Source organism: Bos indicus, chromosome 10, assembly GCF_029378745.1.
Source record: "Bos indicus isolate NIAB-ARS_2022 breed Sahiwal x Tharparkar chromosome 10, NIAB-ARS_B.indTharparkar_mat_pri_1.0, whole genome shotgun sequence".
Taxonomy (NCBI): Eukaryota; Metazoa; Chordata; class Mammalia; order Artiodactyla; family Bovidae; genus Bos; species Bos indicus.
The window spans coordinates 45,850,798-45,878,119 of record NC_091769.1 but is presented as its reverse complement, the minus strand read 5'-3'; the positions used below and the strand labels follow the sequence as shown (position 1 = coordinate 45,878,119).

Genomic DNA, 27,322 nt, shown 5'->3' with positions numbered 1-27,322 from the left:
ATTCTGATAGTGAGGAAGACAGAAAGCACAAGGGGAGCCCTGGAAAAGGAAGAGGAGAGTGGGGAGAGGCAGGTGTAGGACGGACAGTGGGGTCCATGACAAAGACTGCTTTTGAACTCTCAGCTGGAAACCAGTCAGCCAGCACTGGAAGGTGATGGGGGAGAAAAGGAGGCAGAGAGAGAATCCACATTCCTCTGCGGGTGTCTAAAGAGGGTACCTCCCACCTGAGCAGGGGCAGGAGGACATTCTGGTGGCCACTGAGGTGAGGAGCCAGTGATGTCCGAGGGGCATCCAAAAGAAGATGCCAGGAACAGGCTGGGTACCTGGGGTGGGAGTGAGGTGGGTCAGAGCCATCACCCAGGTCATCACACAGGCGTCATCACACAGGTAGAAATAGGAGCCATGTGAATGCTGCCAGGACCACGAGAAGGTGCAGAGTCTAGGAAAGAAGACTCTACCCAGGAGAGAAGAGGACCAAATGCTGCCTGGAGATCAAGCCTGTACCCTGGATGGGCTGGAAAGCAAGTGTTGAATTTCACACCCACTGCAGTGACCAGAGAGTGCTGAGTGTGGGCTGCAAGATAAGGGTGCAGATGACTCTTTAAAAAAGCTTGGTGATGAAATAGAAAAGAAAGAGGGGGCAATAACTAGAAAAGGGAGGATTGAGCCTGTTTAATCACGAATGGGAGAAGGTGGAGAGAGGGGAAGGCTAAGTTTGTTTATCTAGAATATCAAAACCTCTGCATCTATAGGATGAACCCACCCTCCCACCCTCCCAGATGCAGGGAACCACTCTCCTGGCTTTGCTTTCTTGTTAGCTTCCAAAAAATGATGCCATACTGAATCTCATCTACCGTCAATAGACCTTTTCCCCCCACTCAACTGATGCTTCTAGCATTCACTGAATGTTCACCCATGGTCTTTCATATTCACTGCTATATAATAGTCCACTTTGTGAATACAGACTATCTTCCAGTCATTTCTTTGGTGATCATTTGGAAGGTCTCTACTTATTTTTATTATTTTTTTGTATTATTAACTTTTATTGAAAAATCACTGCTATGAGCTCTTCTCTCAGCTCTCCTGAGACACACAAGAAAGGCTTTCATTAGGACAGTGTTATTCAAAGTACAGTCTGCAGGCAAATAATCTGCAGACTGTCACTGGTGCTGACAAGATATGTACAGAAGTTGAGAGTATGTATTTAGAGGCTCAGCTGGTAAAGAACCGCCTGCAGTGTGGGAAACCCAGGTTCGATTCCTGGGTTGGGAAGATCCCCTGGAGGAGAGCGTGGCAACCCACTCCAGTATTCTTGCCTGAGAATCCCATGGCCAGAGGAGCTTGGAGGGCTACAGTTCATGGGGTCTCAAGGAGTCGGACACGACTGAGCAACTTAACACACACACACATAGCAATTTGACATTGCCATGACACACACCATGATCACTTTTCTAGGAATTTATGTGTATTGTATCTTATTGAAGAAGCTGTCCAGGATATACTATTTCCCCCCAGGTTGTTCCTCATAGAGAGTTTGAGAAGCATAACACTTTTCAGTGCTCATCTGCCTGATATAAACACATACTCATTTCTGTCCTCCAGGTACTTTTGTTTTTCCACTTTCATCTGCGTTTTTCTTTCTCGTCTTTTTAAAAAATTGCTTCTTGTTAGTTTTTTTATTGACTGTTTTTTCTCTAACTTCTATTTTTGTAATGACTACCCCTGAGATCTTACTATGGACATGAAACAAATTCTAACATAAGTCAATATTTGGGCCCTCCTCTAACAATACAAGAATTTTAGAACACTAATTTCAAGTACTCTGTCCTATCTAACATTATTTTCTTCAGTTTCTACTTCTATCTTTTTTCAACCCCATATTTAATCTTCATCATCATCATCATTATTTAGGAAAGAAAGGAATTATATTTGCCTGATGTTCTCTGATTTCTTTGCTCCTGTTACTTCTTGCATTTAGAACTCCAAGTACACCTTTTAGAAGTTCCACTAACAAAGGTCTGTTGGAGGTTGTTTATTGTTTTATCTTTGTTGTTGTCGTTGTTTTTATTTTGCTTTTTGTTTGATCTCTTACCTTCATTCTTGAAATACAATTTCTTCACAACTATGGAGTTTTTATTTTTCCTCAGTTCTTTGAATATCATATTCTATTGGACAATGTTGTTTTAAGAAGCATGCTGTCAGTCCAAGTATTGGTTTTTGTTTATTTTTGGTTTTTGTAGGTAATCTATCTTTTCTCTCTGGATGATTTTTAAGATCTTCTCTTTGTCTCTGATGCCCTATAGTTTAAGTATAATGTATGGACTTTAGAGGTATGGACTTCTTTCTGATTGAAATACATTGTCCTTTCTGTATCTGGGGATGCATGTTTTTACATCAGTTCTGAAAATTTTCAGCAGTTTTATTCAGATACTGCTCTATTGTCTTAATTCCCTCCTCCAGGAATCCAAATAGACCTATGGTAAACTTCTTATTTTAACCTTATTTCACTTATCTTCTCTTTAACATTTCTATATCTTTGCCACTGTGTGATAGTCTAGCTAATTTTTTCCACCTCAGTCTTCCAAATCTTTAATTCTCTCCTCAGCTGTGTATAATCTGCTGTTTGGCCCATCCACTGAGGTTAAAATTTCAGTGAGTGTATGTTATTTCTTAAAGTTCTATCTGGTTCTTGCTTGCTCATTCTTATGAGTTTACCTGTTATTTCTATATACATTCCATTTATTTTATAGTCAACATCTGATCATTTTAATATCCTACTTCCTTGAACATCTAAGTCTTGCTAGTTTCTGATAAATGCTGACATGTGCACTTGCCTCTAGGAGAGATCCTCTTATTGAATATTCTTGCAGCTCACAGCTCCAGCTCAAAGTTCATTTCACTCAATTTTTAGGGTAGGACAGGTGATGGCTGAAGGAGTTACTATAAAGATTTATCTTATTTCCTAAGTCCAGAATCACATTAAAAACATTTTTCTCAAGAATCCAACTTTGTAGTGAGAGGACCTTTTGGAAGAAGTTTTCCACCACATTCCCAGAAGCTGACAGTTTTTAACTCTGGTCTCAGGTTAAAATTTCAAAGAGGGAATAGGGAACAGTGGTTATAACCTGTTCAGGGGTCTATGATGAAAAGGAAGTCATCATAATTTGGGCAGGGGCTTACAGAAACCACCCTATATATCTGTAAGGAGCAAATAAGACCAGTTCTGGACTGGAGCTGTATCATACTGGCTCACAAGAGTCAACCGTGGGCATCTCTTCCCAGCTCTGAATTCAGTGAAACAGGTTGATAGCTTGAAACTAGTAAATGCTGTAAATTAGGGTTGTATTTTGTTTTGTCCTGAGACCTGACTGTTAGACATTTACCAGTATATCACTGGGAAAATCCCTCCACAGTTTGTCTGGCTCCGCCCATCAATGTCTTACTCACATTGCCACCCTCTGATCCATCTAGAAAGGACAGTGAACTGTCCCTGATAAACATACTCATTCTGGCCCTTCACCCCCGCTATGGGGTGCCTCAGATATGCGCCTCCTCTACCCTGGCTTCTTCCCCACCCCACCCCGCTTTAGATTCTCCTCCACCCATGACACCAGCACTTCATCTCTCACTCAAGGCCAGGACTGAGCCCACTGACCTCGTGAGAGTGGCTACGTCACGTAACAGTCTTTCAGAGCTGTCTATATCACTCACTTCACAATTAACCACATCCTCTCTCATGACAACTCTTCCATTACTGCCCTGAATTTCTAGTTGAACAATTTATTATTATTCAACCCTTGGTATGAACTTAAAACATGCATTTTTACCACATATGTGAATGGTGGGCAGTAACTGCTATCTTGGACAAAGTTTGAGACTGTATACCTGTACCCTAGTTTCAAGATGATTCTACTACTAACTGACTGTGTGACCCTGGGCGTGTCATTCTGAGTGTGGCTGCTTACCGTCCCTGTGTCTCCAGCATCTGATGTCTATCATATAGTAGATAGAGAATGACCACTGGTTGACCTTAACTAAAATCCCCTAGCTCTGCAATTCCACGTCTGTTAAACTAGACCAGACGATCTGAAAATATGCCTCAAGCACTCTTGTTTGATTGTTTGATGTCTTATTCCCACAGCTAAATTCCACCCTTAAAGGCTCCTTCGAGAGATAACCTGGTATAATGGAAAGAGATTAGGCTTTGGGACTTTCCCAGTGGTCCAGTGTATAGGACTCTGCGCTTCCACTTCAGGGGGCACAGGTTCAATCCCTGGTCAGGGAACTAAGATTCCACATGTTGCACAGTGCAGTCAAAAAAAAAAAAAAAGAGCATAGGCTTTAATGTTGGATGTATCTGTATTTGAATCTCTGCTCTATCATGTACTGGTTGTTTTACCTTGAATAAGGCACTTGATGGAGAAAATACTTTGAACCTGCTTCATAAGATTGTATGGGTATTAATTGGACAATGTCTGTATACAGAACACCAGGCCTAGTGCCTGGCATATTGCAAGATTCCCCTGCTGGGGCGTCTGCAGTTTCATTCCCTAGTGGTTGCAGAGTTGGTATATACGGCCTGAAACTCCATCATGGTGGATGATCTGGTTCATCTTTCTTTTTGTTTATTATTATTTGTTTATTATTAGGCTGTGGTCAGAAGTTTCAGTCCCTAGATTTTGAGGAAACCATGCCCTCCTTCCATCTCTAAGAGCATTTCAACTCCCTGAGCAGTGAGATGGTGGTTCTCAATTCTCACTCCTTTCTCCTCTGCAAAGCTGTTTCTTTATGACCCCCTGGCCTGTGGCACAAGACCTAAAAGGGGGTTTCTGCGGTCTGGGCCAAGGCTGAGAGACACGGAGGGAAGACAGAGCCGCCAGAGCCCTGTTGGACCTGGGCACCCTGTGCATGAATGAAGGCCAGATGTATGGGACAGGCAAGTGTGTGGATCTGGCATCTGGCAGATAATTTCCCTTTTCTTTTTTAGGAAATCAAAAGCTACTCCAGAAAAGATTGAGTTTAGGGGAATGCAACAGGGTGAGGTAATTTTAAATCTTCACAATCAGCTCATCTAAGAGCAGGAAGTAGGGCCAGCTCTGGGAAGATTTAACTCTGCAAATGGCCCCAGTCCCACCTGGCCTCCCACTGCCCTGCTGGCGCTCAACCCTCACCCAGAGGCCAGTGAGACATTTCCTGTGGACAAAGGAGCATGGCAGGTGATGGGCCACAGGGTCGCAAAGAGTCGGAGATGACTGAAGCAACTTGGCACACACACACGCACGCACGCAAGGTATCATCTCTCAGCCCAGAGACTACAGCCCCAGACACAGGGTTCGCTCCTGGGATTTCTCTATCTGTTGATCCGAGATTCTCAGCTGGGAGAAAAAACAGGCCTAAAACTCACCAACAAATTCTGGTGTCCCAAAAATGTTCTTAAATTCAACTCCGTCTTCTATTTCATGAGCCAGGCCAAAGTCAATCAGCTTGATGTGTGGAATGGGAATATTCTTGTCCAACAACATAATGTTTTCTGGCTGGGAAACAAAAAAAAAAGAAGAAGAAAAGAGGATAAAAGAAAAGATGGTAATTAAAGCCCTATTTTATGTTTTTGCTTTGGGTTTAAGGTGGGGTTTAGTGTTCTTTTTTAGGACCAAAACAGCACAAACCCTTTCTTACTCTTGTGTCCTCAGTCCTCTCCCGTGAACCCAAGAACAGCCACAACGCTGAGGGCAAGGCCTGGGTTTTACCAAAGCTGCTGCTGACAGCAGAACCAGACTGTGGCTTTAATCCTTCTGTTTCTGAGTGGGAGATCCCTGCCATGTAGTGCCTTTGTCTCCCCATCTGTCAAATGGGGCCAGGGAGATACTTGCAGCATTTCCTGTAAACAAAACCATGGCCTCTTTATGTGTGATGGGGGAGGGGCACTGCAACTTAACCCCGATTTACACTTGGCTTATTGACCTGCATCTTCCTGACCACCCCTTTCCCCTGGCTGGTCAGCTTCCTGTTGACAACACTCCCCTCCCCTAGACTAATGTATAGCTCACACTTCTCTGTGTGTTTAACTAATTCTGGCCCTCAGTGAGACACAGGAAAAAGCACCTGATTTCCAGGGAAAATACCAGCTGCCTAGACTATTTCCAGCCCAGCAAACAGCTGCCAGATTGGACACAACACTGGGGGTGTCTGCTGGAGGGGGGCCAGCCCTGCCCTGGCCTCACACAGCCCCAGGTCCCAGTGAGGCCAGAACAGGATCCTGAGCTGACCCTTTGCACTCCCACCCAACTGCTCAGAGCAGTTGGTGGGTGAGCAGGTCCCTCTGATTCATCTTCTTTCCTCCTGCTCCTCACCGGGACTATCCTGGATCCCATTCGAAAAGAAAAGCCTTGAAAACATACATGCCCACGAAAACTGGTACACAGATGTTCTCAGCAGCATATTCATAATAGTCTCAAAGTGGAAACAACACAAATGGCCATCACTGATGAGTAGATAAATGAAGTGTGGTATATCCATACAGTAGAGTGCTATTCAGCCATAAAAAGGAATGGAGGCAGAGAAAAACAAAAAGGAATGGCGTACTGATACATGCTATATACCATGGGTGAACCTTGAAAACATCTTGCTAAGTGAAAATCAGTCACCAAAAATCGCAGATTATACGACTCCATTAATATAAGATATCCAGAATAGGCAAATCCATAGAGACAGAGAGTAGACAGGGAGTTGCCTAGGGCCTGGGGAATGGGGAATGACTAATAGGTACAGGGTTTCTTTCAGGTGATGAAAATCATCCAAAATTGATTGCAGTGTGAGTTATACAACTTTGTAAAGTGTACACTTCAAATGGGTGAATTATACGTGATGTATAACTCTCAATAAAGTAGCTTTAAATAAATAGATAAGCAAATAAAGAAATGTTTGAGAAAACTGAATGGCCCTGTTTCTCAAAGCACTAGAGAATTTCCCACCTTGCACTTCTGCTCTACCCGGAAAACCTCTGCTCAGTCTCTGTCCACTGAAATCCCAGTCAGGCTTCAAAGTCTGAGTTAATCCAGCTCTTCCTTGAAATCTTCCCTCACTGGCACTGAGCTTTCTCTCCAGCCGGCAGATGTGAACCCTCTCTGCCCCCTGGACTCCTTCATGCTCACTGGAACCTTTCTGCCATGACAGTTGTCACACTCTCTCTTGTCCAACAGTCCTCACTGCCCTACTGGACCCTCAGCTGGAGGGAGGAGTCAGGTCTTTGCATCTCCACCACCACACAGAACACAGAGGGTGAGAGGTGGACGGTGGCCCTCGCTATTAGTTAGACTGATCCCAAATCTGCACTGAAGACACCCCAGGTGTTTGCATCTAGAACTTCCCGCTCCCTGAAGTCTCTGACCTCACATCACAGTGACTGGAAACTTTCACTCAAGTGAGTTGGATGAGAAACCCTTCCATTTTTTTTCCTTTTTTAAAAAATATATGTTTCCTTTTGCATCTTTAAAGTGTGTTTATTCTTTTTCCCCTCCAGAGATTTTTCTCCACTTCATTTTGAAACTGTGTCAAAGTCCTTTTCCAAGGCAGGGCAGCTCCTTGGGTTCTGCAGAAAGGCAAGCGAGGGCAGCGGGTGGTCAAGACATGGGACACAGGCTAGGAGTCCCATGCCAGTGCGCCGACCTGGCCCTCTGGGGCTTCTCAGGGACCCCAAGTGTCCTGGCACCTGGGAAGTGAGTTAAGCCTTCCCCACAGCTCACCATCTCCTGAACTGGGGGGCTTCTCCTCCTCCCATTCCAAAGTATTCCTGAGCCACCTTTCGGGAATGTCTCTCTTCCAGGGAACGGCCCTGAAGCTTCTCCCTGGGGCTAAGGGGTCCAGCCCAGGTACTCCTGACCACCACGGTGTGCTTAAAGCCTGGCACCACCACAAAACACGCTGAAAGGAGCTGAGAGCTGCAGTGGACACAGCAGACACAGAGCCCTGGTGGTCCCAAGACTGGGGAGCAGTAGGGATGGGCACAGGGACCCACAGGAAGGAAGGAGGAACAAAGAGGTGGAATTCTCCCAGGCCGCACCCTGAGCAGTGAAAAGAATCTTTGCCTCACATCCTCTCCCCTCTGTGGCCCACATTCCGGGGAAAACAGCCTCTCCGCTGGCTTGTGAGAACCTTCAGGCAAGGCCATGTTTTCTCACCCGAGTCCCATTTGTCCTCTGTCCTGTCTCAAGAACCTCACACACAGCTCCCCTGCTTGGGACACTCCCTGCATAGTCCCTACCCCGAATCTGGCTAATTCCTATTCACATTTCAGTAAAAATAGTACCTCCTCCAGAAAGCCTCCCCAGAAAGCCTCCCCACACTCACCACCTCCCCAGTTTCCATCACAGCCTGTACTTCCTCTCCTCTAGTGCTTCTCCCACTGCCTCAAGCTTGTCAGTTTACTGACCTGTCTTCTCCACTGGGCCAAGAGCTTCCTGAAGGTCTCAGTCCTACCAACTACCCAAAGCTTGGCCTAGAGCCTGGACCCACCAGGTGCTCAGTAAATGTTCTCCGAGTGAAGACAGGGCCATTTGGTACCCTCAGGGTGCACATTACCAGGTCCAGAACACCATCTCTACCCCATCCTTTACTCTGGCTCTTCCTTTTGCCTCGAATGCCTTTCCTACCCTCCATCACACTTTCAGAGCCAGGCCCCCATCTCTGCCTCCTTTTATTTCCTTACTTTTAATGAAGCACACCCTGACCTTGTGCTCTAAGCCCTCAGAGCTGATCATGCTCACGAGCAAGTAGCCCTAGTTGCAGACTCTTTTGTATTGTGATGCACCTTTCCTGGGCGGTAGCCCCTCTGGGAAAATTCAAATCAGTTTTAAGGTTCCTGGCACCCCCTCTGATGTCTTGCATTGTGGATGTTTCATGCGAAGTGAAGGAACTGGGACCCTGTGGCCCTTCCCTTTCTTCGCCATGGAGGCTCTTCACCACTAGGGGTGCCCGAGAGCACACCTCCCCTCAGAATGGCTAAAGGGCTGAGTCAGGAGGGAAAAGAGACCGACTCAAGAAGGGTCCCAGGGGTAGTCAGAGGGCAGCAAAAAGGCAGTATGGTCTAAGCTTCTTCGAGTCTACCCTCCCCAAACTGTGTAGGATAGTGGGAAAGAGCCTAGGCTTAGGTATTGGGAAATTCCAGTTCAGCTCCACCACCAAAGGCTGTGTGAGCTTAAGCAGGCTTTTCCTCTCTGGATGATATCTGAAGCTCCTTCAAGCTCTAGGCTCTGTGACTGCACGGTGACACAACCTTCCAAGCTGGCTGGGCCAATTCCCACTCCTCTGGGCCCCAAGGCAGGACCTACAAAGGTTCAGGTCTCCTGGCCCCAGGTCAGGAGGGAAGAGCAGACAGCCCAGCCAGACTGCCCTCTGGGGCAGCACAAAGCTATCTCTACTCCCTCACTCCTGTCATTCTCCTCCACCTTTATTTACTTCAACCAAACACCTCACCCACACACCTGACGTAGCTTCCAAAGCATGGCTGGAGGAAAGGATCACATTCCCATAGGTACTGCCACTGCCAAGCCCAGGGCCCATAGAGCAGCCACCAGGAGGTGAAATCTTACCCCTCCATTAAAACAAACCCATCAGCTCAGCCCACCAGACGAGCAGCTGCCAGCCAGTGTGTCCTTTAGCAACCCAGTGGATCTGGCCAGAGGTGCCTAGTCTGGTGCCAACTGGAAGCTTATCCTCTAGGGGGACCCATGTCAGGGGATTCCTACCAGCCTGGTACAGCATGTCTAAGAGTCCCTGAAGGATGAAGGCAGCCTCGGGGAGGTAGAGGGGGCTATGCAGTAAGATGCCAAAGACCAGAGCTTAGAGTCAGGCAGGTGCGGGGTCAAATTCCACCTCTACTACTCACAGTGACACCTGGGAAAAGTCTCTGGACCTCTTGGAGCCTTGGTTTCTCATCTGTAAAATGGTAACGCCTACTGTGACACAGTGTTGCTCTGAGGATTCAGAGAGACGGTCCACGCAAGGAGCGGTGCCCAGTGAGATTTTAGAGCAGAATGACTATGTTTGTTCTCTCCCTCTTGGGCTGCAGCAGTGACAACAGTCCTCCCTGGGGACTTTACTGAATCTGCTGAATCAGAAAAACATGCCCTTCGCAGACCTTCCCCCTCTCCCCCTCATCTTCTGCTTCCCTCCCCACATCCCATTTCACCCCCAGACTTACAATGTTGGGGCCCTAAGGGACCTCAGACACCATTTAGTCCCTGCCTGCTGCAGAGCTACCCAGAGAGGTCAAGAAACTGCCAGGACACCGAGCAAAGAACAGAGCCCAAGTCAGCTGACCCCCGGGCTGCTGCCCTCTTCCGGTGCCCACATGGTCTGCCCATCATCAGGCGAGGTGCTCAGCTCAGCAGAGCAGGAGCCAAGCCAGGTCTGTTAGGGGGATGAGGAAGCTGCCAAGGAACCTTAATGGGAAATGTCAAGCACGGTCCCAGGTTACTCAGGAAGTGCTGGGCAACCTGAGAAGCAAGGCCTCTCGCTGCCAGGCCTCTGTGAGCAGGTTTCCATGGCACTGCAGCAAATTCTCTGCCCCCACCACCTGCCCCACTCCTGGCACACTGTAGATGAGACCACAGATAGCCCCTCCCCACCAGGCTCCAGTGCGCCTCAGGCCCAAGTCTGTCTTCATCTGGCATTCAAGGCCCTCCCACCTCTGGCCAGCATACTCTCTGCTACATCCTGGCCGATTTTCATCACCCCCCACCTCAACCTGCAGTTCACTCTGGGAGCATGCCTTTCTGACAAGCTTCTTCTCCCCTGCTCACCACCCAGCTCCAACATTTTCCTGCTGGAACCTCTCCTGTGACAACCCCTACCCACCGCCCCTGTCAATATACACAGCTAGTTATTCGATCCAAGGGCCTGCATGGTATGTGGACATGCCTCTAGTGCAGAACCAACTACACTACAATTGCCCCTTACAATTCCTCTCCCCAGTATCCTGAGGCCCCAGAGGGAGGACGGGGCTTTGTCTCTCTTTTCCATCACTCCACCCAAGAGTGGCTGCCATGGAGTAGGTGCTCGGGAATAGCTGATGGGATGCAGGGATGAATGAACCAATGCAGTCACATGCACATCTCTTGCACAACCTGTTTTTAGGGAATCAACATAGATAGAGACTTAGAACCTGGGTTTGAATGCCAGTTTTGGTATTTACCAGCAGTCTAATGCTGGGCAATGGCACCCCACTCCAGTACTCTTGCCTGGAAAATCCCATGGATGGAGGAGCCTGGTGGGCTGCAGTCCATAGGGTCGCTAAGAGTCAGACACGACTGAGTGACTTCACTTTCACTTTTCACTTTCATGCATTGGAGAAGGAAATGGCAACCCACTTCCGTGTTCTTGCCTGGAGAATCCCAGGGACAGGGGAGCCTGGTGGGCTGCCGTCTATGGGGTCGCACAGAGTCGGACACAACTGAAGCGACTTAGCAGTAGCAGTGGCAACATTGGGCAAGTTACTTAAGCTCTATGAGCCTCAGACTTTTCACTTGTAAATTAGGAGTAACCGAAAACTTACCTCAAGAGGGTTACTAACAGGATCAAACAAGACATATAAAGTGGCCTGTTGCTGTTGTTATTCAGTCACTAAGTTGTGTCGACTCTTTATGACCCCAGAGACTGCAGCACACCGGGCTTCCCTGTCCTTCACTATCTCCTGGAATTTGCTCAAACTCATGTCCACTGAGTTGGTGATGCCATCCAACCATCTCATCCTCTTTTGCCCCCTTCTCCTCTTGCCTTCAACCTTTCCCAGCATCAGGGTCTTTTCCAAAGAGTCAGCTCTTTGCATCAGGTGGCTGAGGAATTAGAGCTTCAGCTTCAGCAATGGTCCTTCCAATGAATATTCAGGATTGATTTCCTTTAGGATCGACTGGCTTGATTTCCTTGATACACAAGGGACTCTCAAGAGTCTTCTCCAGCACCACAGTTCAAAAGCATCAATTCTTCAGTCCTCAGCCTTATTTATGGTCCAACTCTCATATCTGTACACAACTACTGGAAAAACCATAGCTTTGACTATACAGACCTTTGTCAGGAAAGTGATGTCTCTGCTTTTTAGTAAGCTGTCTGGGTTTGTCATAGTTTTTTCCACCAAGGAGCAAGTGTCTTTTAATTTCATGGCTGCAGTCACTGTCCACAGTGACTTTGGAGACCAAGAAAATGAAATCTGTCACTGTTTCCACTTTTTCTCCATCTATTTGCCATGAAGTGATGGGACCAGTTGCCATGATCCTGTTTTTGGATCCAACCATCCAGAAAAAACCATTCAGTTTTTTGAATGTTGAGTTTTAAGCCACCTTTTTCACTCTCCTCTTTCACCTTCATCAAGAAGCTCTTTAGTTTCTCTTCTGCTATTAGGGTGGTATCATCTACACATCTGAGGTTACTGATATTTCTCCCAGCAATCTTGAATCTGGCTTGTGTTTCATCCAGCCTGGTATTTCACATGATGTACTCTACATAGAAGTTAAATAAGCAGGGTGACAATATACAGCCTTGATGTACTCCTTTCCTATTAGGAACCAGTCTGTTGTTCCATGTCCGGTTCTAACTGTTGCTTCTTGTCCTGCATACAGGTTTGTCAGGTGGCAGGTAAAGTGGTCTGGCATTTCCTTCTCTTTAAGAAATTTCCATAGTTTGTTGTGATCCACACAAAGGCTTTAGCACAGCCAATGAAGCACGAGTAGATATTTTTGGGAATTCCCTTGGTTTTTCTATGATCCAGCAGATGCCAGCAGATGTTGGCAATCTGACCTCTGGTTCTCTGGTCTGTGCCAAACGACAACTAGCATTTGCCATGAGTTGTCCCCACACATTACCTTATTAGATTCTCAAGGCCACCAAGCTATGGATGCCCAGTGCCTCCATCTAGCCAGTGAGGAACCTGGATCTCAATTCAGGCATTCTGAGCCCCAAGCTGTGCTTTGGGGGCCCCATCTGAACTAGTTGCCCACTGGAATCTACTGGAGACTGTGTTAAAAAGGCCAAACCAATTAAATCAACTCACTGGGAGTGAGGCTCCAGAACTGGTTTTCTAAAGCAAGTTCTGCAAGGATGTCAAAATCAGAGTACCCAGTGTTTGGGGAACCAACACTTGAGAAGGCCCTGTCTTAGAATTGAGTTTGAACTCCACTTCTGCCCCAGGCTAGCTGTGTGACCTTAGCAATAGACTCATCTCTCTGATCTTGGGCCCCTCACCTGCAAAGCAGGAATATTAATATGGCCATGGTGGAGAGATCTGACAGAATGTGGTCCACTGGAGAAGGCAATGGCAAGCCACTTCAGTATTCTTGCCTTGAGAACCCCATGAACAGTATGAAAAGGCAAAATGATAGGACACTGAAAGAGAAACTCCCCAGGTCAGTAGGTGCCCAATATGTTACTGGAGATCAGTGGAGAAATAACTCCAGAAAGAATGAAGGGATGGAGCCAAAGCAAAAACAATACCCAGCTGTGGATGTGACTGGTGATAGAAGCAAGGTCCGATGCTGTAAAGAGCAATATTGCATAGGAACCTGGAATGTCAGGTCCATGAATCAAGGCAAATTGGAAGTGGCCAAACAAGAGATGGCAAGAGTGAATGCCGACATTCTAGGAATCAGCGAACTGAAATGGACTGGAATGGGTGAATTTAACTCAGATGACCATTATATCTACTACTGCGGGCAGGAATCCCTCAGAAGAAACGGAGTGGCCATCACGGTCAACAAAAGAGTCTGAAATGCAGTACTTGGATGCAATCTCAAAAACGACAGAATGATCTCTGTTCGTTTCCAAGGCAAACCATTCAATATCACAGTAATCCAAGTCTATGCCCCAACCAGTAAGGCTGAAGAAGCTGAAGTTGAATGGTTCTATGAAGACCTACAAGACCTTTTAGTACTAACACCCCAAAAGATGTCCTTTTCATTATAGGGGACTGGAATGCAAAAGTAGGAAGTCAAGAAACACCTGGAGTAACAGGAAAATTTGGCCTTGGAATACGGAATGAAGCAGGGCAAAGACTAATAGAGTTTTGCCAAGAAAATGCACTGGTCATAACAAATACCCTCTTCCAACAACACAAGAGAAGACTCTACACATGGACATCACCAGATGGTCAACACCAAAATCAGATTGATTATATTCTTTGCGGCCAAAGATGGAGAAGCTCTATACAGTCAGCAAAAACAAGACCAGGAGCTGACTGTGGCTCAGACCATGAACTCCTTATTGCCAAATTCAGACTTAAATTGAAGAAAGTAGGGAAAACCACTAGACCACTCAGGTATGACCTAAATCAAATCCCTTATGATTATACAGTGGAAGTGAGAAATAGATTTAAGGGCCTAGATCTGATAGATAGAGTGCCTGATGAACTATGGAATGAGGTTCGTGACATTGTACAGGAGACAGGGATCAAGACCATCCCCATGGAAAAGAGATGCAAAAAAGCAAAATGGCTGTCTGGGGAGGCCTTACAAATAGCTGTGAAAAGAAGAGAAGCGAAAAGCAAAGGAGAAAAGGAAAAATATAAACATCTGAATGCAGAGTTCCAAAGAATAGCAAGAAGAGATAAGAAAGCCTTCTTCAGCAATCAGTGCAAAGAAATAGAGGAAAACAACAGAATGGGAAAGACTAGAGATCTCTTCAAGAAAATCAGAGATACCAAAGGAACATTTCATGCAAAGATGGGCTTGATAAAGGACAGAAATGGTATGGACCTAACAGAAGCAGAAGATATTAAGAAGAGATGCCAAGAATACACAGAAGAACTGTACAAAAAAGATCTTCATGACCCAGAAAATCACAATGGTGTGATCACTGACCTAGAGCCAGACATCCTGGAATGTGAAGTCAAGTGGGCCTTAGAAAGCATCACTACAAACAAAGCTAGTGGAGGTGATGGAATTCCAGTTGAGCTATTCCAAATCCTGAAAGATGATGCTGTGAAAGTGCTGCACTCAATATGCCAGCAAATTTGGAAAACTCAGCAGTGGCCACAGGACTGGAAAAGGTCAGTTTTCATTCCAATCCCAAAGAAAGGCAATGCCAAAGAATGCTCAAACTACCACACAATTGCACTCATCTCACACGCTAGTAAAGTAATGCTCAAAATTCTCCAAGCTAGGCTTCAGCAATATGTGAACCGTGAACTTCCTGATGTTCAAGCTGGTTTTAGAAAAGGCAGAGGAACCAGAGATCAAATTGCCAACATCTGCTGGATCATCGAGAAAGCAAGAGAGTTCCAGAAAAGCATCTATTTCTGCTTTATTGACTATGCCAAAGCCTTTGAGTGTGTGGATCACAATCAACTGGAAAATTCTGAAAGAGATGGGAATACCAGACGACCTGACCTGCCTCTTGAGAAATTTGTATGCAGGTCAGGAAGCAACAGTTAGAACTGGACATGGAACAACAGACTGGTTCCAAATAGGAAAAGGACTATGTCAAGGCTGTATATTGTCACCCTGTTTATTTAACTTATATGCAGAGTACATCATGAGAAACGCTGGACTGGTAGAAACACAAGCTAGAATCAAGATTGCCAGGTGAAATATCAATACCCTCAGATATGCAGATGACATCACCCTTACGGCAGAAAGTGAAGAGGAACTCAAAAGCCTCTTGATGAAAGTGAAAGTGGGGAGTGAAAAAGTTGGCTTAAAGCTCAACATTCAGAAAACGAAGATGATGGCATCGGTCCCATCACTTCATGGGAAATAGATGGGGAAACAGTGGAAACAATGTCAGACTTTATTTTTCTGGGCTCCAAAATCACTGCAGATGGTGACTGCAGCCATGAAAAAAAGACACTTAGTCCTTGGAAGGAAAGTTATGACCAACCTAGATAGCATATTCAAAAGCAGAGATATTACCTTGCCAACAAAGGTTCGTTTAGTCAAGGCTATGGTTTTTCCTGTGGACATGTATGGATGTGAGAGTTGGACTGTGAAGATGGCTGAGTGCTGAAGAATCGATGCTTTTGAACTGTGGTGTTGGAGAAGACTCTTGAGAGTCCCTTGGACTGCAAGGAGATCCAACCAGTCCATTCTGAAGGAGATCAGCCCTGGGATTTCTTTGGAAGGAATGATGCTAAAGCTGAAACTCCAGTACTTTGGCCACCTCATGCAAAGCGTTGACTCACTGGAAAAGACCCTGATGCTGGGAGGGATTGGGGGCAAGAGGAGAAGGGGACAACAGAGGATGAGATGGCTGGATGGCATCACTGACTCGATGGACATGAGTCTCAGTGAACTCTGGGAATTGGTGATGGACAGGGAGGCCTGGCGTGCTGTGATTCATGGGGTCGCAAAGAGTCGGACACGATTGAGCGACTGATCTGATCTGATCTGATCTGAGTGGGTTCTCAGGAGGCACAAGAAAGCCCTAAGAGCCCTTGAGCAACCTCCCTTTTCTATACAATGGCCATGACCATGGAACCTTCCTCATAGGGTCTGTCATGTGGATTAAAGGAGTAAATAAACACAAGCAGAGCTCTCAGAGGTGAGCCTGCATGTTTACTACAGCCCTTAATAAATGCTGGCTGCCACTATACACCACTGCTGTTACCAAACAATCAGCCTGCACCTAGCACTGTCCTGTTTACAAAATGCTTTCACCTCCAGGGTCTCAGAGAGCTTGGGGTGGGCTAAAGCTGGTGCCTACTGACTTATGAGAGACTCCTGTTAAATTTGCAGGAATTTTGTGAACCAGGTATTAAACTGAGCCATGTAAGAATATTATTTTAATATTAAAAATTAAATTATGGAAATATGTTTAATTAAATTATATTTACAAAACTTAAAACTTATTGCTTTTAATTTCTACTATATTTTATTACCTTTTATGTTCTTGAAGTTATTTAATGCCTTTTATCTCTGAATATAGATTATGGTATGTTACTACGTCATGATATGTTACTGCACCCCTCTCTCCAGCTCTAGTCAGTGTCAGCAATATTGGTACCTTGAAATTGGCCACAGCAGGTGTATTTACACCACAGAAATTGGCAGACACTACAAATCAGGACCCGAATTCTTGATTTTAGACTTAGGAAGTGCTAAAGATCACTTAATAACAGAGATTAAACTTGTGTGTCCTGTGTCTATAGCTATTATTTTGTGCTACCAGAGAAAACTGAGGAAATATTGTTCAATATTCAGAAATTATTATCCAATTCAGCAAAGAAGCCACTCACATCATTGAAGTTGTGAAGTTCCAATGCACAAGCAATATTCATTGCTTCACTTTCACTTTACCTATTAACATAAACAAAAATACCAACCAACAATCCTGTTGAAAACTACACTCATCTGCCTACTGCATCCATAGGTTGGCTACAGATACAACTAATGAAAAGTGTTCTATGAGAATCAATTTATTTTGTGAAGTTAACAAAATAAAATGTTATATATTTTATACTCGTAAATTATATTATAAACCTTTATATCAGTAGAATTTATAGTAATCTAGTGTGTGTGTGTACATATATTTGTTTACTGGAATCCAGCTATTACCAGAAAACCACTGCACAGAATCTGAATAGACTAAATTACTGTGTGTGTTCCCCAGGTGAGGAAACCGAGGGTCAGAGAAGTTAAGTAACTGATTCGAGGCCACGTGACTAATAAATAAGTGGTGCTGCTAGGTTCTCACTCAGGTATTTTAGTGCCAAGATACCTGCTGTCTGCACCACCCTTCACCACTTCCAGAATCAGATTCTTTCACTCCTAGGGAGATCAGCTCAGAGGAGGGCTGATGGTAGAGATGTGAATGGAACCTAAAAGGTACTATTTGAACGCATGATACTTCAGTGCAGGTCAGGCCTGGGCAGGGGTCCAGAGTGGAGGGCTATGGGCAGCCAGCAGTGGCAGGGGTCTCTGAGCACCTAACAGTGGCAAAGGTAATAAGGACAAAAGAGGAGGAAGGCACTGCATTTTTCTCTTAGTGTCCTCATCTGTAAAACAGGGATCATGGTATTTACTGCAAGTCAGATCAACTTCACACCCAGTGTCCTGCCCGCCCTGGGAATCTGCCCAGCCTCCTGGCTGGAACACACCACCTATTCATTCCCATTTTGGGTGTCTCTAGGCCCACATCCTTTTATGAATCCCTCTGGAGGAAAGAGAGGAATAGGGAGAAATGTGGCCTCATAGGGAGGCTAGTTAAAATTCACAGCCAGCACTTGTAACGAGTCTTGGAGTTTGCAGGACCCTTTCAGAAATACTGACCTCTCCCTGGTCCTTCACTCCTCTCCGGGGTGAGGAAGTGAAGGGCAATATTATCTCCACTTTCATGGCCAGGAAAGGTCAGTCCATGACCTGCCCAATATCCCCTAGCAGAGCTGAGACTCAAATGCAGGCTCTACCCACAATCCCCTTCTCTTTCTGCTTCCCAGGTAGCCTCTTGCTGTATCTTATAAGAAGCAGTTGGTTGGTTTAATGCTCCCCATTTACCACCAAATTTCAACTCTTTCAATAATGGCTCTCCATAGTTGAATTTTTGCCACATTTGTTTCCTTCCTCAATCATTTAGGAGCTCAGTGTCCTCACTTCACTTCTGCTCAGATCACTCTAGGATGGCCTCATAGTAGTTGATGAAGCAGCCAACATGCATTCCTAAGGGCCCAGGCTCCCAGGCTGATACCTGGGGCTTCATGAGATGAAGAGCTCATGGGGGCACGCTGAGGCTGGGGCACAAACTAAGCTTTGGTATGAGGACCAGGAAACAAGGTCTGCCCTCAGAACACACCCAAAGGTTAAGGAAATCAGGAGAGACTTAGAAGCCTCAATAGGAAAGTAAATCATTACAGAGCAAACGTGTGCTGCTTGAGTTGAATATAGAGTGAAAAAAGCAGGAGAGAAAATTGTAAAGGTTGTACAGTTCTCACCCACGTACACACACACACTGTTCATAAAAAGCTGGAGAAGATTCACCAAAAATTAATAGTGATTATTTTGGAGTAGGGAGTCTGTAGGTAACTTCTTTGTAGGTTTCTGTATTTTCTATGACTTATTACTTTTTATAAGAGCATAAACAACCATCAATTTCATTTAAAAGATGCTTACGGAGTACCTTTGATTCATCTCTTTCCCACATTCTTATCATAATCTCCAACTGGCTAACTCTCTCCTATTTATTCTCTCTCCTCTGTCAGAAGAATTTTCTTTCTAAATCAGAAATAGAATAATGTTTCTCTACCAATTAAAGGTCTTCCACAAATTACTGTTAATTTTTTTAAGTGTGACAACAGCATTATGGGTTAGTAGGAGACTGAATTTAATCTTGAGAGATGCTTATTGAAGTATTTAGAGTAAAGGGTCAATAGCTAGAGTTTTCTTTCAAATTATATCATAATTTTTAAAATTACAAATATTTTAATACTTATTTTTAAATTTTTATTAAAGATATTTTAGACGTACATATATGTATATATAATGCTTTTGCACTGTGCTTAGTCTTTCAGTCATGTCCGACTCTTTATGACCCCATGGACTGCAGTCCTCCAGTCTCCTCTGTCCATAGGGATTCTCTGGAGTGGGTTTCCATGCCCTCTGCCAGGGGATCCCCAATACAGGAATAGAACTCAGGTCTCCCACATTGCAGGTGGATTCTTTACCCACTCAGCCACCAGGAAAGCCCAATTATGCTTTTATATAAATACAAATATAAAAATATATTTTTCTGTTTTAAAGAAAGGTAAAGCAAATGTGGCCAAATGTTGAAGGGAGGAGAAAGGCATAATGGTGCCAGTTGTATTCTTCCAGTTTCTTCAAATGCTTTGAAAGGTTTTCATAAAAAAAAAAAAAAAAAATTGACAGGAAAGTCTTCCATGGCTGTGACTGCCTATACAAACTTCTTGGTCTGCCCTAAACCTTTTCAATCTCACCCTAACCTATCTTCACAGTCAAAACTGTCAAGTCTTGAACTTCCCTGGTGGTCCCGTGGTTGAACATCTGCCTGCCATTGCGGTGGACACAGATTCGATCCCTGGTCTGGCAAGATCCCACAGGCTGCAGAGCAACTAAGCCTATGCGCCACAACTGATGAGCCCACAAGTTGCAGCTACCGAAGTCCACATGCCTAGAGCCTGTGCTCCACAAGAGAAGCCACTGCAATGAGAAGCAGCTCCCGCACCACAACCAGAGAGCAAAGCCTGCTCGCTGCAGCTAGAGAAAGCCCATGCGCAGCAACAGAGGCCCAGCGCAGTCAAAATAAATACATAAAAATGGTTTAAAAACTGCCAAGTCTCACCTCTGTATTATGCTCCAGGGTTTTAGTATGGAAATCATCTTACTCTTGTAAGATCTACTTTCAAATGCATGCACACTTTATAGTAGTTAATAGAGCACAAATTGATTTTTTAAGTATGAGGAATAATCTATTAGAAAGAAAAAACAATGTAAACAGAAGAAAAATTAACTGTGCAAAGGATAAACTTATGGCACAGCATAGACCTTTGGATTAACTATGTGTAAAAGGCATGATGCAAGCAAGTACAAAATTTGCCGTTAGAATCTGGTGAAACAAAAGCTGGTGACACTCAGCTTTGCTTAGTGTCTCCTCACTGGCTAAGTTCAAGTACTGTGTGTTAATCACTCAGTCATGTCCCCGACTCTGCGACCCCATAGAGCCTGCCAGGCTCCTCTGTCCATGGAATCCTCCAGGCAAGAATACTGGAGTGGGTTGCCATTCTCTTCTCCAGAAGTTCAAGTACTAGACCTGTCATTTAATACCTGTGTGGTCTTGGACAAGTAATTTAACCTCTCTTAATCTCAAGTGCTTTATGTATAAAAAGTAAAAATACCTTGTACCTCAGTGGGTAGCCATGAGAATCAAATGAAAGGAGAGATGAGTAAGAATGCTGTATTCTAGAAAGTACCATGTACATTTAAAGCATTATTAGTGGAAATTCCCTGGTGGTCCAGCGGTTAGGACTTGCAGCTTTCACTATAGGGGCCCAGGTTCAATCTCTGGTCAGGGAACTAAGATCCCACAAGCCAAACAACATGGCCAAAATAAATAAATAAAAATAAAAGCACATTGGTGAAATTCTAATAAATAAGTTCTATTAAGCTAGTATCACTGGAGAAGGAAATGGCAACCCACTCCAGTGTTCTTGCCTGGAGAATCTCAGGGACGGGGGAGCCTAGTGGGCTGCCGTCTATGGGGTCGCACAAAGTCGGACACGACTGAAGCGACTTAGCAGCAGCAGCAGCAAGCTAGTATCACTAGCTTCCCAGGTGGCACTAGTAATAAAGAACCCTCCTGCCAGTGTAGGAGACTTAAGAGACACGGGTTCAGTCCCTGAGTTGGGAGGAGCCCCTGGAGAAGGAAATGGCACCCACTCAAGTATTCCTGCCTGGAGAACCCCATGGACAGAGGAGCCTGGTGGGCTATAGTCCATAGGGTTGCAAAGAGTCGGATGTGACCAAAGTAACTTCACACGTACACACACATAGGATCATTGTTATGAAAGCTTGATGAACAGAACCAACACATCATGAACATAAAAACAGTTCAAAGGATGATCAGGGCATAGAGGAATTTAGATTGTTGGAGTATCTTGCTCAGGAATTCACTCCTCCTAACACTGTTTATGCAAATCAAAAAGTCCCTTCTGAGTTCTGGGTTCCTGGTTCGCATACAATTTCATTCAGTTCTCATGGTGTGTTCTTCTTGCTTAAAATACCCATCAGATCTGAGAACCACCTTCCATTTCTGAATTCTGAGGTTGGCTATGGGGAAGTATGGGAGAGACACACCCATACTCAGAGAGGAAACTCCCAAATCCAAAATACACAGAAAACCGCATAGAAACACCCTCTGCAAGGCCTTTATTGGTATGGGGTCACATATCAGGGTGAGGTTCCTGGGTGGTGTTGAGCCACATTTTCTGGTATCCATCGTCCAGATGGCACCTTGGGTGCTACCCAGGACAAGGGGCAGTCAGCCCAGTGCCACGTCCAGGGCAACACCATCCACCTGCACCCCTCTACCTACTCAGGCCCGCAGGCCTGTCCACGGTGGATTTATAACACACGTCAAGGTGGTGTTCATTCTGCGTAGGCAGAGAGCTTACCCCTTGGAAGTGAGTGTCTCTTGGTGAGAGTCGTGGTTAGCTTTTTTTTCAGGTGGCCTCGCCACCAGTCTCACTGCGGCCATCTCCCCATAGAGGGTGGGTTCTTGTAAGGCAGGTGCCATATCTTATTGATGTTTGTCACCCTGCCCTTAATGAATACTAAACAGTCCCTCAATAAATGTCACATCATGGAATTGAAAACTGCCCACAACCTCTTCTGCCTTTTCCAGGTGCTATCCATGCATGCTCCTGTCTTACTAAAGCATTCATTCCTTCATTCACTCATTCATCCAACACTGAGTAACTCATGTGTCAGGCACTGCACTAGAGACAAGAGCAGAAAGTCATGCGTGGGGATAAATGCTCCCAGTGGAAGCATCCTGTACAAGGGGAAAAAGAAGCGAGGAAGCAGGTTAGCTCTTCATTACGCTCTGGGAGGTGGCAAGGCATGGGAAAGGCTTCCCAGAGGAAATGGCATTTCTTTTGGGCCTGGAGGACAAGCAGGAAGTCTGCGGGCACAGGAAAGGAAGACTAGTAGCTTCCTGGATGTGAACAGCACGAACAGAGTGGAGGAGGGGGAAACAGGATATTTATCTATCATCTTGGTGCCTGGGGCTCTTGCTTTGGAATGGGGAAAGGGGGATGAGGCCAGAACTGGGGCTCAGGCAGTACAAGACAGGCCTGAATGCCATGCTGAGAATGGGTTCATTTGTCCTATGGGTGACAAGGATCCATCACAGATTTCCAGGCAATTATATGCCATGATCTGTTTTCACCAAGACTGTTTACTGTACATCAATCTTTCCATTCATCTGCTCTCTGCCACAAGGCTGGGAGTATATCATAAGCAGGAATAGAGTCTCACCATCCCTGGCACTAGCACAATGGCTGACATGGGAGGAGAGGTCATTCCTATTCCAAAGGCCGGCCAGAGAGCTGACCCTCATCCATCACCTGCTCCTTCCAGCTGGAAGGTGAGCATGGAGAACAGCTCATGAGCAGGGCCGTGAAGATAACACGGTGACCGAATTCATGGGATGGCTAAGCTAGCCTGACTCACTTGGCAAGAAGTAACAGAATACAAGAGGAGAGGAAGGCTGAGAGCCCTCATGGAGAAGGAAAATCAGCAAGACAAATGTGTTCATATAAAATGAATTGTATACGGTGAGAAATAACACGGAATCACGAAGTCCCCTCTAAGCCACCAGCTGGAACTTCTGCATGAGCCCCTCTAGCAGGCAGGAAGTTCCAGCCAACACGTACTCACATTCTGGCTCCAGGAAGTGTCTAGCCACTCATGAGGTAATCACACTGAGTTCCAGCTATTCATCACTTCTGAAGTTGCCCAGCTGGGCTTGGGCCAAGGGACCCATGGGTGGGGAGTCAGAAGGCTCAGAGTCCACATAATGCTAAGGATATGAGGCAGGGAGGGGGTTACCAGCATCCTCACCCTACATGCACCCAGGAGAAACCCAGACTGTCTCCAGGTTGTGGAAAATGTCCAGGTTGAGCCCAGGAGCCAGACAAGATACCCCACCAGCAATCCCACCTAACAATAAGCTCAGCTCTCTGCTGGGCAACTTCGAACTGCACTAGCAGGCTTTGTTTTCCTGCTGCTGCTGCTGCTGCTGCTAAGTCGCTTCAGTCATGTCCGACTCTTAACGACCCCATGGACTGTAGCCCACCAGGCTCCTTGGTCCATGGGATTTCCTACTCTAGCAGGGCCCAAAACAAGAGCTGTGTTTTCTTTTTCTCTGTTGTGGGAAGGGAAGTAGCAATGCCAGCTACTATTACAGAGCACCTCTCTAGTATCCAGCACTTAATCCTGCTTCTGTCTCATTTCTACAACTCTGACAGCTAAGTATTATCATTTGTGTTAAAGGACACCATCTGGACCTCCTGGAGCCAGAAAAAACACAGAAAATAAGTCAACTATCCACAGCATTATGGATAGGAAGAAGTCACAGGTGAATCCAGGTAGCCCATTTCCTGCTTGGTGTATTATCATCCTGAGGTCCAAAGGCCAACCCAAGCCACACACTCCTTGATGACCCTGACTTGTACTCTGTGACACCCAAGTGAGACTCTGCAAGATGTCTTCTGTTGGAGGAATTCAAAATACCGTGACAATTAGACTAAGGACGGGAGGCTCACAGCAGGTCACCCCACAGGGCAGAGTAACAACTGGGCTGGAATCCACGTGTGGGATGTGAGCCCATGCCCTGGTGCAGCTGCTGAGACCCCAGGCATGCCAAACCCTCTCTGGGCCGGACCCTCAGCCAGCGCTTGGGTGTCATCCTGGACTCTGCCCTCCCCCTCATCTCCCACATCTAATTGGGTACCTAAATCAATCTTCAGAGCAACCTTAAAAGATCTTGAATCCATCCCTCCTCAAATTAATTTGGCACTTGCCACATCTCACCCAGATTACTGTCCCCATTCTATCCGTGCTCCCATTCAGAGGGATCTTTCTGAAATATACATCTGCTCTCTTCACCTCCCTGCTCACCTGGTCCCATATCTCTTAAAGTTCAAATTCCTTGGCTTAGTTCCCATTCCCTGAGTCTGCCTCCTGCTGTCCCCTAGGTTCTCCATTCAGCACATTCAACCTTTGCCTAAATGCTATTTCAGGACCATGTACCTGCTGACCTCTCTTCCTTAGAAGGCCCTTCCCTCTGATAATGCCTGATAATCCTTCAAAATTCAACTCAAATACCACCGCTTCCAAGAAGTCCTCTTAGACACCAGAGTCTGACTTAGATTCTTTCTTATTTAGACGACCATTCTCCATGTACTTCCCTCTATCACAGCACTTAGAGTTATTGATCTCGCTTTTCTGGTTCCTGCACAAGTTCCTGGAAAAGAGGAACTAAGCTCAGAGAAGTCCTGAGTTGATTTTGTACCTGTAGCAACACCCAGGTACTCAGCGCAATGGTTGAAACACCACAGGTATTTCTGCATAGCAAAATGAGTGGGTCTCCTCCCCAGTAAGTGGGTCCCCCTGATCACGGGTTGGAGGATCTTTATGCTTCACCTGTCTGTAAAGGCTCAACAGTCTATGAAACTGAGCTCAGCTACTATGGGAACCAGTCCTTTGACTCTGACCACACTCTTGCTTTGTGAAGTTCTATGTGGTCACAGTGAACTTTCTTGACCCTGCATGCCAGTGACCACAAATGATCAGTGGCCCCTGGGAGCAGTTTCATGGCTACAGGAAGGGGTGGGGTGGGGGAACGCAGCCAGTGGTCACTGGGCTCTAAGATTTCCAACCTCTGGTCAAGGGATGCTGGTCGCTGTGCTGGGCCCAGGGCGCCAGGCAACCTCAGCAGTACTCATCTGAATGCGTCTAGCTCTGCTGGCTCGGGAGTGAGCTCTTGGTTACTGAAAAGTTCAGTCTTGTGAAATGGGTTTGGTTTCACATTTCCTGTCCTTGGCTCACTTATTTTAAAATTACACCCCAAATGCTCCCTGAAAGAGATAAGGTATCTGTAGTCTGATTCAGAAGCTTCTTGCCATCAGTCCCTACATGAATAAAACCTGATCTGTGGAATGAAACTCAGGATAGGGATGCTCCTGGGCCATCATTTCTTTTCCAGGAGCTCAGAGTCTTCAACTGTAAGATGAGGGAGGAAGGTCAAGTGAGTGCTGACCCCTCCTGGCAATGACATTTGGAGAGACTGGGTCCATTCTTCCTGAACTAACTCTTTTCCCTTCCCCCCATCACTGACCTTGAGATCAAAGTGAGCGATTTTCTTGGCATGAAGGTAGTTCACCCCTTCCAGGATCTGCTTAATGAAGCTGGTGGCCTCCTCCTCACTCAGGGATTCCTTCTGGGCCAGGAAGTCGAAGAGCTCTCCTCCAGACACTCTGCAAGACACCGGTAGGGAGGGCCCAGGCCCAGTCAGCCCCATGTACCAGAAGCCCAAGCCCCTGCCCCTGCCCCTGCCCCCAGGAAACCTGCGGGGCAGAACCCCCTCACCCACCTCTCGGCCTCAGTCCAGCCAGCACAGGGCTGACTGTGCTGCTACTTCTATTTGCTGTGTTCCTCCCTTTGGATCACAAGAGACGGAACCCTCAGGTGACAGCAAAAGGGCCTCTGCTAACACTCTAGGCTCAGGTCCCTGGTTACCCTGGGTGCTCCCTTCCCGCCACACAACGGAGGTGACCGAGGACAGAAGCAAGCGCTATGTGGGATGACAAAGAGGAACACATGCTGGGGCAGAAAATGGAGACTTAGTGTCCAGTCCACCCCTGCCACTGGCTTTGGACAACCCCCTGCCCCGCCTCCTCTAGGCAGGCCTCAGTTTCCTCACCTGCAAAATGGGCAGACTGACCATGACTGTTCCCAAAGCCCCTTTCTGTGACTTTATAGAAGGCATGACCTTTTCAAAGGCATGTCCCTACCTTAACCATCAAGATCCATCCTTTATATTCATCTTTAAAAACTCTAAAATACTGCTTTTGTCCTCACACTCTACTTTCCAGTACGTTATGGTTGATGTGGCAGGAAGAGAGACCAACAGAGCAAAAAGAATCTCCCCTGTAAAAACTAGTTTACAGTTTTACCTGAATTCGGGATTTAGGGTTGCCAGACAAAATGAGAGATTTTTATTTGCTAAATCTGGCAGTCCTACTGGGCTTGTTCGGCCGCTGATGCATGCTGAGGTATCCAGCCGGCACGCACATCTCAGGAGCTGGGACATAGTCAATGCTCACCCCAGGAAAAGATCTCAGGAAGGGATCAGGGCCAGGGGATCCGGAAACTCAGGATCACCTGGAAAACTTGTTTAACATGCACATTTTCAGGTCCTACCACTGACCCTACCAAATTAGATTCTCTAGCAGCAAGGCCTCAGAACCTGTATTTTTATAATAATAGCAACATCAATAATGGTAACTGATAGTCATTGAATACTTGGAGCATTATGTATACTTGTTGCACATTATCTCATTTAATCATCACAACACCCTATGAGCTAAAGGACTATTATTTTGCTATCTCACAGTTGAAGAGACAGGCTCAGAGAGGTTAAGTCACGTGTCCAAGGTCAAACAGTCAGTAAGTGGTAGAATCAAGATTCAAACCCAAGCAGAATGACTCTCAACCACTATACCATATGAGACCTCAAATGATTTCTGAATGGCTTCTGTCCATTTTGGGAATCATTCACGTCCTGTCACCTAGTCCATCCTAATTAAAGAGCCTCAAAATCTTTTCTCCTT

At 45.9% G+C, this 27,322-nt stretch overlaps 1 protein-coding gene across 6 annotated transcripts in view; it reads right to left on the bottom strand.

Moving 5' to 3' along the window:
• Positions 1 to 27,322, bottom strand: part of DAPK2 (death associated protein kinase 2) — a 142,169-nt gene that overhangs the window by 25,058 nt on the left and 89,789 nt on the right. For all 6 annotated transcript variants that reach the window (XR_011568833.1, XR_011568834.1, XM_070797425.1 and 3 more), the window contains exons 4-5: positions 25,828 to 25,966; positions 5,405 to 5,534 (exon numbers count right to left, since the gene is read on the bottom strand). Coding sequence is in view for 4 of the 6 variants with exons in the window: in XM_070797425.1 (XP_070653526.1) it covers positions 5,405 to 5,534; positions 25,828 to 25,966 (269 nt within the window). In the remaining 2 variants the exon portion in view is untranslated. The remainder of the gene's footprint in view (positions 1 to 5,404; positions 5,535 to 25,827; positions 25,967 to 27,322) is intronic.